Genomic DNA, 14908 nt, shown 5'->3' with positions numbered 1-14908 from the left:
GAGGCGCCTGTGGATGCTACAGCAACCAAGTTACTGAGCATGCCGGGCTGAAGGCACATTATATATTTATAGGGATTTAAGAGTTACATAAGAGGCTGCATAGCAACAAGCATTTCATTGGTTCTCAAATTGGCGGACTTAGCTCACCCCGGGAATGGCCCCATGTCTATTCTTGAATTTCCCCGAAAAAACCACAAAGCTAGATAGAGAACCCTGCAGCAAGTTGACAGTTTCGATAGAATGCCTTGAGGGTGTGGTACTCCCTCTCCTCAACCTAGTCAGCTAGTCTGCAACCCATAGATATCCTGTTTTAGCATCGGCTGGGGGCAGGGGATGACGGACTTTCCTTCTATGGCCCAGCTAAATTTCGCAGAGTCATTAGCTGAGCCTGGGGGCTTTCTTTCTATGGCTCAGTTAAGTTTCAGCAGAGTTTAACATAGTATGTGGACATGGGGGTCTTTCAAGTATGGGGGGCCCTTCACTGGGAATAATTTGACTGCCAGAAGATACACTCATGACTCCCTCCACTGAACTCTTATCTGGGTCTTCATCTTGTACCACATGACCAGCAGACTGTGTTTGCCCTGGTGTGCTTCCTCCTGTTTACTTCAGAGCCTACTGGGTTCCCGCTGCCCCTTGAAGTTCAGGATTTGTTGGAGAAAGTCTCAATGCATGCAGTCCACATGCATTAAGAAATTGTTCCACTGTTCCCTGCTAATAGACAAGTTCCAAATCAGCTTTCTTCAGCCCTACCCACCAAAGTGAGTCTTATACTGTGGGAGATATTTACCTCTGCTCAGACCAGTTATTTTCCCATTTTACAAATGTAAAACAAAGTCAAACCCAAGCCCTGTGGAGCAGATGTCCATCTGTTTAAAAGACACCAAACTTCTTGCTCCATATAATTTTGAATCATTGTCTTCAGTTGTTTAGATCAAATATTATCTTTTGCAAGAATGTACACAGATATGTTTATGCATTTTATGTATGAGCAAACAAATAAATAGATTCCAAACATAATACAAAATGCACCTTTTATTCTGTTCCCTCCACTTGAGGCAATTACTTCTTATTTATTTATTTATTTATTTATTTGTTTGTTTGTTTACTTACTTACTTACATATGGAACCAGGGCCTTGCCGCATAACTGGAGCTGGCCTACAGCTCACAGAAGTCCTAATCTTCTGTCTTGTTTCTCAAGTGCTGGGATGATGAGCCACATATCTAGCTAGACAGTTCTAAAATATTTTCCTTTTGTGCCTTTTGTCACTCCCCAATGATTCCAACTAATATTGATACTTTTTAACCCATTTCTAGAATGTTCTTGATGTTGTGTCTGGCCTTCTGCCATTCACTACCCTGACCTGGTCGTTTGTTATATTGTGAGACTGTTGCCTTCTTTGGTCTTTCTTTATTCAGTGGAGGGTTGTGCATTGTTATATTGTGAGACTGTTGCCTTCTTTGGTCTTTCTTTATTTGGTGGAGGGTTGTGCATTGTTATATTGTGAGACTGTTGCCTTCTTTGGTCTTCCTTTATTCAGTGGAGGGTTGTGCATTGTTATATTGTGAGACTGTTGTTTCTTTGGTCTTCCTTTATTCAGTGGAGGGTTGTGCATTGTTTTGCAGAAAAGATCTTTTGCAGCCATCACCACTGGCACTGTGTCTAGCAGGCAGGAGCTACCAGTGAATGAACTACTTAGACAGGAAAGTGATTACAATTGCTTTTGCTTTGTACCTAACACCCATGGGAAGAAAACAGTGCTCTCAATTACACATCGTAAATGTAGAAATCTCCAAGCCTGTTTAGACACATGGGAAGTCATAGAACTAAGGTATAAAGAGCAGAAGGACTCAAGAAAGCACTGATTTTTATCACTGCTTTTGAATTTAAAATTCATTTCTATTCATTTACAGATTACAGAGGAGGGGTCCACCGTTTCCTGTGTGATAGAGCGAACAAGGGGCGCTTTGGATTATGTTCATGTTTTCTACAGCATCTCACAGATCGAATCGGAAGGCATCAATTACCTCGTTGACGATTTTGCCAATGCCAGTGGCACTATCACCTTCCTCCCTTGGCAGAGGTCTGAGGTAACTCCACGGCTGGGCTTCTTCTGATGCTTCTGGGAAAGTGTTTCATCCCTTTATTTATTCGTTGATTAGCAATTCCTTGGTGTTTATGCATTTTAAACTATCTGGGAAATTAGGTGTGTCTACTATTCTTTAAAACAAAAAATAATTTAGCTCTTCTGTGAGAGAAAAATTAATTTTGAATGTTAGTTTCATAAATTCTTTAGTGCTAATACAGTAAAATTAACACAGCTTGAGGATGTACCATTCCAGATTTGTTTTATTGCGTATGTTATTTACTTGCCTATTTTGAAACATATGGCCAAAGTGGGTCTTGCACTTGTCATCCTCCTGCCTCAGCCTCCTGAGTGCAGATTTTACAGATGTGTATTACCATTGCTATGTGTTTAGATTGTTATTACAGAATACTTTACCTCGGGGAGTCTGTAAACAACAGCATTTTATTGTTCACAGTGTGAAGTCATGGGATACCCAAGGGCAGGATGCCTGAAAATTCAGGGTCTTGGGAGGCTCCTGTTCTGCTTTTTACCTGTGGTGTGAAAACTGTGTCATCCGGTAGAAGGAGTAAATGAGCCCCCATGGCCTCTTTCATAAGGGCACTGATCCTGAGCCCATTCATTAAGTGTCCTTTAATACCCAGTTTTCTTCTGAAATCTCCACTCCTAACACCAACACCCTGGGAAAAAGATGTTAACTTGTGAATTTTGGGATAACACCTTCAGTTTATTAAAATAAACATTATTAAGGAGTTAATATCCTCAGATCTCTTCTTATTTTTATATGCACTTATGTGTGCACATATATGTGTGTGTGTATGTGCATATATATATATATATATGTTTCATTGTTATTGACAATTTCAATCATACATGGTTTAGTTGGCTATTTTCCCCGAGTAGTAATTACTACCGTGCTTTTGCTTTGAACAGGTCCTGAATCTATACGTTCTTGATGAGGACGTTCCTGAGCTTAATGAGTATTTTCGGGTGACATTGGTTTCTGCAGTTCCAGGAGATGGGAAACCTGGTTCAACTCCTCTCAGTGGTGCCAGCATAGATCCTGAGAAGGAAACCACAGACATCACCATCAAAGCTAGCGATCACCCTTATGGTAAACCGCTCTCTCTGGCAATGATTGCTGCTTCTCGTGCTGTACTTGGCTTTGCTAAGAACTTCTTACAAGTGAATATGAAGTAAAACTCTCTTAAAGCCTCTTAGTGCTATCATAGATCTTGGTTGTAGAACATTGTTTATGAAAGAAAATGTAAAAATCAATTGTTGCCCTTAAACAATACATTCAGAAACCTTGCAGGGTTATTTAAAATGAAAGGTACTTTTTTATATTTATCAAAACTTCTACGATTATGATATTTATGGTGCTATGTTAATATTGAAGTAACTAAAACCTGTAAAATATGTCTTACTGGGTTTCAGAAAGTGGAGTGCTCACTATAGCAGTTTGACTCTTACACTAACAAGTGATGGTTTTAATTGGGACCTATAATGAATGTTGACAGCTTTTTATTAAAATGTATTTTGTGTGTGAATGAAGGGAAGACATCTTTGAGTGACTGGGTAGGGAATTAGAGAATCTCTTATTATGTTTTTAGAGTTAAGGGAGGGCCTTGGACCCTCCACAAGGTGATGTGCCTTATAGGCTCTGAGGATAAGATGGGGGTGGAGTGGGAGGGTGTGTGGAGGGAATGGGAGGAAGGGAGGGAGTGGGAAGTGGATTGTTATTTTTTTAAAAAATATAATAAATAAAAAAGGAAATTTTTTTAAAGAAAGTATTGCAGATTTTTTAGAGCCTTGTCAGACTGACTGTATATCAATTCTAGAATCCAGAAACTTGTCAAATATGAGTCAATATTTGGAAATACATATTTTTAAATTCCCTTAATGTTTCTCTTACTGATTGTTCAGTGGGATTAAACACTTGTCTTTGAGTAAAGACAAGGAAAATTAGCACTTTAATGTTTGACATTATGAAGGCCTAAAGTCATTCCTAGAAGACAGTCTCAGAGGAAACACCCTGTTCCTCTGACTCTCACAATGTTTCTGGCCTCTCTTCTGCAATGATTCCAAGCCTTTGGCGTAGGATTTGTGTTATAGATGTTATTAGTTCGGACAATTCTACATTGCTGACCGACTGAAGTTTCTATAGAGGTCTCCATCTGTTGCATAGAGAAGTTTCCTGGCTGAGTGCTGAGGACTTTGTTTACCTGTGGACATGAGGACAAACAAATAGAACCTAGTTAGGGATTATGCCGGTTTATTAAAGTGGGGCTATAGGTTTTCCTACAAGATCCATGACTTCACTAGCCCTGGTTACTGGCTGGGTTCACAGTAACAGGCCTGATTTCCTTCTTGCTTAGGGGGTCTTGAGTCCAATCACAGAGCTACAGGTTATTGCCAGGGTATGCATGCTGCACTCTTAGGATCACCGTGCCACAGTGGTTGTCAATGGTCATAGATGTCCAAGCTGGGTAGGACTATTGGTTGTTTCCCTCATACACCCTCAATAGTCACCACTAGAGAGAGTCCAAAACAATTGTGGGTGCAGCTTCTGACATTTCCAGAAGACACAAACTCATATTTTACTCACCAGCATGGCTGCCTAAACATGAGCGGAACAAGGATGGCACCAGTAGACATGTTAACGTAACATGGAAAAGCTCGTGAGGCCTCAGCACTTAGAACTACGCCCACCAAGGGGTGCTGAGAGTGGGAGAAAGTCTTCCTTAGCAAAGAGCGCACCCATTGGTTACTGAATACTACATAGTCAACTATGGAAGTTTACTGTATCATTAACGTTATACAGGCTGACAGACTATATTTATGAATTCAAGAATATTCCTATACATACATATATGTACATAGCAATAATTAATGAAAATGAGGCTATGAATTTGAAAAACAACAAGGAGGGATATATGGGAGGGTTTGGAGGGAGGAAGGCGAAAATGTAATTATACTATAAAAATAAAGGAAATTATTAAAAAGTTGAAAGGAAACTATCCCGCATCAAAAGTATGTTAATTAACTCTTTAGTAATCTTTTATGTGGAGTCCTCAGGTTCTCAGCCTGATTATAGAAAGGACTGTACGAGATTGCTTCAGCTGCGTAAGAAATGCTCCACAGATGAGTAAGAAACCCCTGTCTCTGTCTCTCCCAGGCTTGCTGCAGTTCTCCACAGGGCCGCCTCCTCAGCCTGAAGATGCAATGAGTCTGCCTGCCAGCAGCGTGCCACACCTCACCGTGCAGGAAGAGGATGGCGAGATCTGTCTACTGGTCGTTCGTGCACAAGGACTGCTTGGCAGGGTCACGGTGGAGTTTAGAACAGTGTCCTTGACAGCATTTAGTCCAGAGGACTACCAGGTATATCACTAAGAATTTGAATTTTTTTTTTTAATTTTATGTGTACCTGGGCACCATGTTTATGCCATCCCCACCAAGGCCAGAAGAGAGCCTTGGATCCCCTGAAACCAGAGTTACAGAGAGCTGCCAACATGTGGGTCCTCAGGATGAACAAGTGCTCTTAACTGCTGAGCCCTTTCTTCAACCTATCAGCACACCTTTTAAAGCTGTATTTGTACTCCTGAATTCGAACACAGTCCTCACAGAGGGTTGGAAGTGTCTTGCATCACATAAGGACCCTATCGAACAAGAAATAAAGCACCGGTTATTTTATGACCTTTTAAATTTGTGTAAGTTGGCAAGGTTATTGCAGTGGAATATGACGCAGATATCATCTACCATATTGTATGTTACACTCATTGTAGTTTTCCCTGTGTAGTTTGTTATAATGGCATCATTTTGGCTGGATACATGTAAAAATATGATTCTTAACTATTTCAAACTCTCTATGAAGGTCCACTAGGTAAAATCAAAATTTCGAAGATATTATGTGTCCATGTTTCTTTCAATTCTATCATTTTTTTTTTCTAAAGGAGAAACAACATGACACTTTAGTATGGTACTAAGTATCTAGAAATGGATAGTACCAAGGTTTGACTTGACTTCTATATTTGTGATGGTGGAAACTCATGTTTCCTACCTTTAATTTCTTTATCTATGAAATGGTGATGTCTTCATTGAGCAGGAACACCGTGGAGATGAATGGCAACACTGTTTGTGTTGTTCACTGTGCATGGCACATGTGTAGTAACATTCAATCACCACTACCTGCTCATAGGGTTGATAAAAGTACTTTGTAAAAAAATGGCTAGAATTTCTTCTTGAGAATCCTTCTCAAGAAAGATATTACATACTTGAATATTTATTGATTTGCAGGTAAGCTTTCAGTATTAGTTCTTGCCCCTCACCTTCCTCAAGAGTCGACTTTGTATCTGCTCTTCCTTCTGGGCCATGGAAACCCTGGCTAGCTGAACTCCTTTCTTTTCACTTCTAATCCAGTTAGCTCTGGATTCAGAGAATTCTTCTTCCACTAACTCTTCTTAGGAAATGGTTATTTCTTTTTTTTTTTAAGCAAGTATTGTATCTTTAATGAGGCTGTATATAGCTCATTCTCAAGGTGTATCTTCCTGTTTTAAAGCATTCTCTGCATTTTTAAAGCAACACTTGGGTACTCATATTAATAATCTTTAATTTCTGAGTAGCCGAAAGAACCACAGCTTCTGATTTTATTATCACTTTCTATGATAAATGAAACAAAACAGAAAGCCTATGCAGTCCTTTGTGACAGATAGGAAGTGTGTGTCCTGGGAGACAGTTCTTAGTAGTTCCAGGGGGTACTGAAGTCCTGGTTGGGACAACACCACTTTTAACTACTTATTTTTATTTAGCTCTGATAACTTGATAAGGTTTGCCTTCATTAATTCTTGTGATGCATCATCTATCTCTGGTCTTTAATATCATAGATTAATTTAAAATATAGTTCAAGGAAAGGTCCCAGGAGTGATCACATATGGGAGAAGAAACAACTGAATTTCAAATATTGTTGTTCTTAATTATATTCTAATACCCAAGTGACAAGTGAGCCTGCCTCCTAAGTCTTTCATCCAGCTGTTTTCATTCCTTTTTTTTTTTTCATTTGTTTGAGAATTTCATACATGAGTGTAATGTGTTTGGTCAAATACACCCATGCTCTCTCCTTGCAAACCTAAATCAGCTCCACATTTTTACCTCCCAACTTCATTATTATTATTATTATTATATTTGCCATTGAATCCATTTAGTGCTGCAAGCATGTGCATAGGTGTAGGGACCTCCTCTGAAACTATGGCCTCTCCAGGCCATAGCCAAGGGAAAGTGGTTCTCCCTCTCCCAGATGCTCTAAGTGGCCAACAAGAATTAGGACCATGACTAGTTATCTATGGGATTATATCTTTAGATAATGTCTAGGCTGTGTTCTGTGAGTGGTGGCTCTGATTTCTGGTAGGCCGAAATCAGAGTTTTCTGCTGATTTCTGAAGTTTAGGAGGAACAGTGTAGATGAAACAGGGGCCAACTAGTAATGTGGTATAGTTGAGAAGGGCCCAAGTGTTGGGAAGGGCCGACCTGTCAAAGGGACTTCAGGAAGGCCATTTTCTCTGTGACATGGAGGGCTAGGTGTGGTGAAAGAAGACATGTCCACACTCTTTCATCTCTGCAAATTATTTATTTATTTATTATGTATACAGTGTTCTGTCTGCATGTATGCCTGCAGGCCAGAAGAGTGCGCCAGATCTCATTACAGATGGTTGTGAGCCACCATGTGGTTGCTGAGAATTGAATTCAGGATCTCTGGAAGAGCAGTCAGTGCTCTTAACCTCTGAGCCATCTCTCCAGCCCTCATCTCTGTAAATTTTAATTAAAATTTTGATATGTATTGGTGTTTTGCTTGCATGTATGTCTATTTACCATGTGCATGCCTGGTGCCCACAGAGGTCAGAAGAAGGCACTGGGTCCCCTTGGACTGAATCAAGGGTGGTTGTGAGCTGCCACGTGTGTGCTGGGTCCTTTGGAAGAGCTGTTAGTGCTCCTAACTGCTGAGTCCCTAACGCTCCTTTTAGAACATTTTCCAAGGAGTCTTACTGGTCTTGGCTGCTTTAGAATCTCAGTCATGTAGAGTTAGTGCCATGCATGTTCTCCATGTAGAATAAGAGAGTGAGCACGCGCATCGGCGCCTTTGCCTCTCCTGAGAGCTCAGATTACTAACAGCTATAGAAGGTGAAGTGCACGCGCTCACACAGCTGACACCAACAATTTAAATGGCTTCCAATTTGCAGCTGTAAACTCAAGAAGAAAGTGGTTTTGTCAAATAATTGAAGAGTTTTCTTATTCAACCTGAAGCAGTTTTGTAAGAATCTGAGGTGTTGGCTGGCTTTCTCATTTTCTTTCACTATTTCTTTATGAATAAAAAGTGAATAAGACATAAGCCCATTTACTTATTTAGTTAGAAAATAAGTATTCTTTAGGGCTTGGGAATCATCTCCTTGGTGGAGCATTTAATTATGTGCACAGTCTTGGGGTCAGTCTCCAGCGTCACAAATAATAATCAACCACATGTGTTTAGGGCTCGTATTATGAATTTTCATATTAGTTATATGAGGTTCAGTTTTTCCATCTCAAAATTTATGACAATTTGATATATAGTAAACATTTTCCTTTATCTGTTTTACACAAAGAACAATTGTAACATGATGTATCAATTTCGTTTCTGTTTCAGAGTGTTGCTGGCACAATAGAATTTCAACCAGGAGAAAGATACAAATATATTTTCGTCAACATCACTGATAATTCCATTCCTGAACTGGAAAAATCTTTTAAAGTTGAGTTGTTAAACTTGGATGGAGGAGGTAAGACGGGTATTTGCTTGTCTGCCGACCTTGATGCGACCAGACAATGCAGCTCAAGGGTTCCTTCGCGTCACTCACAGTACGGCTTCACTCAGTGCCAAATTCCTGCTGCCGTTCACATTGGCTAACCCCAAACCACCAGCTATTGACCTTTTGTTTGAATTTTCTTAATGTGTACACTAGAGCCATCTCCAGATAGAATGTAGGCGTCTATAAGCACAGTCCAGAAGATGATTATAGGGAAACCAGGCCTGTAATGTCTTATTCTTCATTCTAATGAACAGAAAACCAAAGGTCTCAGCAGTTTAAACTCAATGCACTGGCAACATTTTCTGTTGTAAAATGAAGCTGTTCATGGTGGTTATTCCACTTAGGTGAGCTATTTTTATGTTTATTTTTGAAATATAAAGAAAATAAACACATTAGTATTTATCAGGTGTGCTGGTTAGGCTGTGATGGAAGACACATAGTATGTACCTTTGGTACATTTAAGAAAGGTAGTATTTTTGTGGGCATTTCCTTCTACTACCAAGCCTGGCTTTATCTCATCGTTATTAACATCTGCATCATTTAATGAAGAAAATCATAGTATAGGAAGCTTTCAAACTAAAAGTCTAGGTAGGACAAATACATCACAATTGTCTTTTTGTATGAATAAGATTGGGGGTAAGTAAGCAAATTTCCCCTTTCTTGTGTTCCTTAACCTAAGTGAAGAAAAAGGGCACCAAGCCAGTGCTTGGGAACAGAGTACATACTCAATAAACGGTGCCACATATTGAATGTCTAAACAGGAAAGAATACAACGGAAGGTTCATGTACAAGCACCTGTGTTGTCTAGAGACAAGTTCACATGCCACAGCAGCTCTTTAAGCCAGCAGTTTCTTTAATGAAAAGATTAACATGCACTATTTAAAGTCGCCGGCTGTATCACTTAAGAATACTTAGGCAATATAAAGAAAATGTCAGTGATTGCTAGTAGTATTAGTAATAGTGAATCATCAAGGGCCGGTTGTGATGTCACATACCCTTCGTCTGAGCACTTTGGAGACATAGACAGATGGATTGCTGTTTCGAGCCCCTGGGCATGTGGAGTCTCTCAAAAAATATCATCAAAATTTTACAGGTCTGGGATCAATCCCAAGGCCCTGTGCATACCAGAGAAGTGACTGCCCACTGAACAGCATCTCATTCCTTGATCATCAAACGTAACTGGGATATTTATCACTACAGTAAGACTTGAGAGTTTATGTAGAAACATTCCTCAGATATTTAGAATATGCAGTTATATTCTAACTGGTGATAGATTCTCATTTGTAGTTTCCTAGGAAGAAGTAGTGATAGGTAAATTAAATTTTCACTAGTGAGTTGAGGATAGGAGGGAAAGTGGTCTAGACATCGACTCTTTTCTGTATTCATTGTTAGGAACTGTGCAATAAGTGAAGCAGTTTGCAGAGCTAATACCTTGTGGGTCAAGAGAGCACTCCGTGTGCGGTACCGTTTGGTTCCTAAACTTGATTGGGGATGCTAACCATGACCTTAAGAGATGTTTGATTCTTATCAGCGTATATGTGGCATTGAACTTTACACTTCTTTCTTACGACTTCAGGACAGTGTGGGAACAGTCATGAACTGTATAGTTGCTGGCAATCCATTCTGTCTCTGAGATGCTTTTAGGCCATGGGTGTGTTATAAATTCTCAGGCCTGGCATATTCCAGTCTCTTTTGAGGGAAGGACAAAAACCAAGACAGACCTTAATCTGTCAGTTAAGGATATTGGTAAATGTGGCTTGCTTTTCTTACTCTGCTTGTTCGTTTCAGTCTTCATTGCCCTTCCTTTCTTTGTTAATATTTTGAAAAATCATGGCTGGAGTATCATATATATGAGACATGAATGTATAACTATTTTATACTTATTACACTTCTATATTCTCAGCATTATATATTTTAGGGTATTGTTTTAAATATGTTTTTTAAACTTTGCGAGATCTCTGTAAAACCCAGCACCTTTTGCAGGCGAGAAAGTTGAGACCCCGAGGAAGTGAAGTGTTTTGTTGACTGGTTACTACTGATATCCCTATACCAGGGTTAAAAGAGAAACTTTCAACTGATGATCTAGGACTCTTCCTACAAATTCAGTGTCTAATGGGCAATTAAGTTTGAGGATGGTAAATGTGGGGTTTGGCTGTGTGGATGGGGAAATGTTTGATGCATCTCCCTCGTTTGAATTGGTTGTGATTGACAAAGTGACCTTCGCTGGCTTATAAGTCTAAATATATGATTATATGCACAGATATTATCAAAAATTTAAAAATGCTATGGATTAAAATTGCAGCGAAGGGTAAAAATTTCCAAATCAAATTATTTAGATTATTGAACATGAAAAATATTAGTTACTAATTAATTATTTGGAGCTTTTCCCAAAACTAGAAAGATTTAGTAATTTTATACATGTTACATATCATCATACAAAATGACCTATTGTCTGCAGAAGAATGTACATGCTTGCCGGCTATTACTGCATTTTCTTCTTTTCTTGATACATTTTAAGTGCTCTTAATTTTCTCCTTGTGTTGCTGTGTGTTGTGTGCGCTGTGTCTGTGTGTCTCTCGTGAAGAACTCTTTAGGGTTGATGGCAGTGGTAGTGGAGCAGGGGACATGGATTTCTTCTTCTCGCCTATTCACACGCATGGTAAGCAGCTGTCCCAAAGTCCCTTTCTAGTATTTTTATTTTAGCTTCTCATTTCAAAGACAACAATACTAACCACGCACTGTCATCTTCAGAAACTAGATAATCCTTTGTGTGTTTTCACTCATTAACCAGCACAGCAGCTTTATGAAGATTTATCTCTCAGTGAAAGAGACAAAAACCCCTTCTTGTCTGCTTCTGGTGACCAGGCACCCCTCAGCACATGGGCCCGACAGGGTTTGCTGATTCTGAATGAAGGGAAACTCTGCTTGTATAGCATTATAAATGAATTATTGTTGAGAACACTTTCCATGGCTTACAATGCCTGTAAAGTGATCGATGGAACGTTTGCATTTTCAAGTTAAACCATCCAACTTATTTTCAGTGTAGAGAATCATATACAAATGGTCCTCAGCATTTTCCGCAGTAGTTTTCTCGTATGTGCAGAGAATTTTTAAGATAGCTACCTTGTGAAGGATCACACTTCTATCCCTCAACTACCCCCTTTCCTAATGTCAGGCTTTGCATGTTGGCCCCAGAGTGCATGTTACTCCTGCTAATACCCATCAATGTATCATATCGTGTCTGTAACTGTTGCTTTTAGGATTGTACATTTTCTTGCTTTCAGGCATTAATAGTAATAGTAATAATAATAACAATAAACATGCTAATTAGGAGCACATTGAGTGCCCCTTTAGGCTTTAGAATCTTTGCCACTATAGGCATGGATTACTTGGGATCTAAGGAAACTCATCTATAATAATATGAGGAGGCTTAGCATTAATGCACATTAGAAACTAAAGGTACTGCATTTACATGCGTTAAAGCCCCAGAGAGGCCATTGTACCAGTGAGAGACGAGTCGCTTTGGCTTCTTCAGAGGTCAGCATGGTCGTGGGAGACCCTCCTCACAGGGCTTTGTGTGGGAGAATGTGCTTTCAAAGAGAAAGAAAAAGGAAAACAAATTTTCCCTGTTCATCTCCAAGTGCTTCAGCAGCCCTTGCTGCCAGAGCAGAGAAGGGTCGTGAAGGCACAGGGATGTGTGGCAACCATCTGTGTCCCCCTTTCTTCCTAAAACCAATTAGCATGTGCTTCATGAATGGAAAGCCTTTTCATTTTTTCCAATAGTTGTTCATTGGCTTTTATGGTGGTTTGTAAAATACTGATTAACATTTTTTTTTCTATTTGTGGGATTTGTTCATGCAGCTAGTCTAGGAGTGGCTTCCCAGATTCTGGTGACAATTGCTGCTTCTGACCACGCTCATGGGGTGTTTGAATTCAGCCCCAAGTCACTCTTTGTCAGTGGAACTGAACCAGAGGATGGGTACAGTACTGTAGTGTTAAATGTGAGTACTTCCTGAGACACTCCCAATCTTAAAACGATGTAATATACTAGTAAGACATGCTTTTCCCTTTTTTTAAATGTGTAAGTGGTTTAGGGTGAGCCTACAGGTAGCAAGAGAGCAGATAGCTAACCAGTGATTTAGTGTTTTGGTGTGGTTGCGTTTCCATAGAAATTCATTTTGTGATTTTGAGGGTTCCCTACCTTTTTAGAGAATATTGTCCTTGGATTGATGGAGGCAACTTGGAAATAAAATAAAGCAGACAGCCATCTCAGGAAGGAAGCAGAATTGTTCTTTAATCAGAACAACAGAAGGGCTTGGACGTGGACGTGAGACCATGAGAGCATGGCATAGACCTCTTGGGGTTTTATAGGAAGGGGGCGGGGACCTTGGGGATGGGAGAGTCCATCTTCAAGTCTGTCCCCTGCAGTGTGGAGCGGTAGACAGTGCTGGGTTTGGTATGCTTAGAGCTTCTCGGTCCCCTTGAGGCATTTGAATCCTTACCCTTCACGGTGGACATTTGCTCTAATTCTGTCTCGTAGATTTCTGCATTAGTTCAGATAGACTGTGGCAGCAAATGTTTCAAAATCTCCGTGTCTTAGCACAAGGAACACATTGCTTCTGGGCCCTATTGAGACAAATGACTTAGCAGGCAAAGGCACTTCCCGTCAGGTCTGACAACCGGAGTTCAAACTTTGAACGTCCACGGAGGTGGGAAAGAACTGACCCCTGGAAGACACCTCTGTCCTCTACACTCTCACCGAGGCACCCCCAAACCAGCATACAGCCAAATAAACGGGGAAGCTACTTTTAAGAGAATTTTTTGTTTCTTCTTCCTGTCCATCCAACCAGAGCTGACCAGAGGACTCTGATTCATCAGTCACTTTAGGAGTCAAAGATAACTTCTCTCCATCAAAGCATGGTTGGGGGTTGTGAGTGTTGAGAAAGAAGTGACTTAGGTTATTTCTGTAAGGGAATTGCATCACCAAGTGGTTCTATGCCACCTCATATAGAAGAAAAGGAAATCCGAAAGATTGTGAATAGTAAAATTACCACTAATATTTGGTTTTGGGCCTGCTCTTCTGGGTTGTAGCAGGCACTGAGAAGGATTACATTGGGAACTGGCCCAGCAGAGCTCAGGCTCACTCAGCTTCCTCGCTTCTCATGGAACAGCGAAGAAAGGTGTGCAAGCACGTCCTTCTGTACTCCTAAGCAGCTTTTTCCTGTGTGAAGAAAGGTGTGCACACACGTCCTTCTATACTCCTAAGCAGTTTTTTTCCTGTGTGAAATAATTGAATAAATCTGCTGTGAAATTAGTTGAACAACTATAGAAAGAACTTAGGACCAAAAGTAAGAAAAAGTAGCATACCTCAATAAAATTATTGTCTCATTTTATTTTGAGTTGAAAATAATATTTTAAGTACAATTAAAATTATTATTAGGACTAATAAGTTAGAATTTCTTTGGAGCTATTTTAAGCTTTTCATTCTTAAAATATTGAAGCATTTCATCTAAATAACTTTTCTGAAAATGTTACTGTTATACTCTTTACAGCAGAGGCTGCTCCACCTTTTTCAGTAAGTGTAAAGAGTATCTCGTGTGTGCACATAAATAGAACACATTGTCAGCTACATTTAATTCATTGTTGACATGTGTTATAAATTCGCTGAAGGTACCAGCTATGATGTACTTGGGAGTCGAACATTTTATGTCATGTGTGGTTTCTGCCATAGTGCCTCTGCCTCTGTCTCTGCCTCTCTGTCTCTGTCTCTCTCTCTCTCTCTTTGTCTGTCTTGGTTTTTCAAGACAGGGTTTCTCTGTAGCTTTGGAGCCTGTCCTGGAACTAGCTCTTGTAGACCATGCTGGCCTCGAACTCACAGAGATCCACCTGCCTCTGCCTCCCGAGTGCTGGGATTAAAGGTGTGTGCCACCACTGCCCAGCATCATCGTCTCTTTTTATACACCCTCCATATGTAAGGTGCCTCGAGGA

The 14908-nt window shown here is 40.0% G+C and overlaps 1 protein-coding gene across 1 annotated transcript in view; it reads left to right on the top strand.

Annotated features, from left to right (window-relative positions):
- The window catches only part of Adgrv1 (adhesion G protein-coupled receptor V1), a 504420-nt gene that overhangs the window by 50402 nt on the left and 439110 nt on the right, over positions 1 to 14908 (top strand). The window contains exons 21-26 of the mRNA XM_087896763.1: positions 1916 to 2092; positions 3022 to 3202; positions 5267 to 5469; positions 8761 to 8899; positions 11505 to 11579; positions 12782 to 12921. Of these exons, the coding sequence (XP_087752889.1) occupies positions 1916 to 2092; positions 3022 to 3202; positions 5267 to 5469; positions 8761 to 8899; positions 11505 to 11579; positions 12782 to 12921 (915 nt within the window). The remainder of the gene's footprint in view (positions 1 to 1915; positions 2093 to 3021; positions 3203 to 5266; positions 5470 to 8760; positions 8900 to 11504; positions 11580 to 12781; positions 12922 to 14908) is intronic.

The sequence above is a fragment of the Myodes glareolus genome, chromosome 15 (genome assembly GCF_982192425.1).
Source record: "Myodes glareolus chromosome 15, mMyoGla1.1, whole genome shotgun sequence".
NCBI lineage: Eukaryota > Metazoa > Chordata > Mammalia > Rodentia > Cricetidae > Myodes > Myodes glareolus.
Note: the sequence above shows the minus strand (reverse complement) of the source record. Positions and strands in the feature narration are given on the sequence as shown.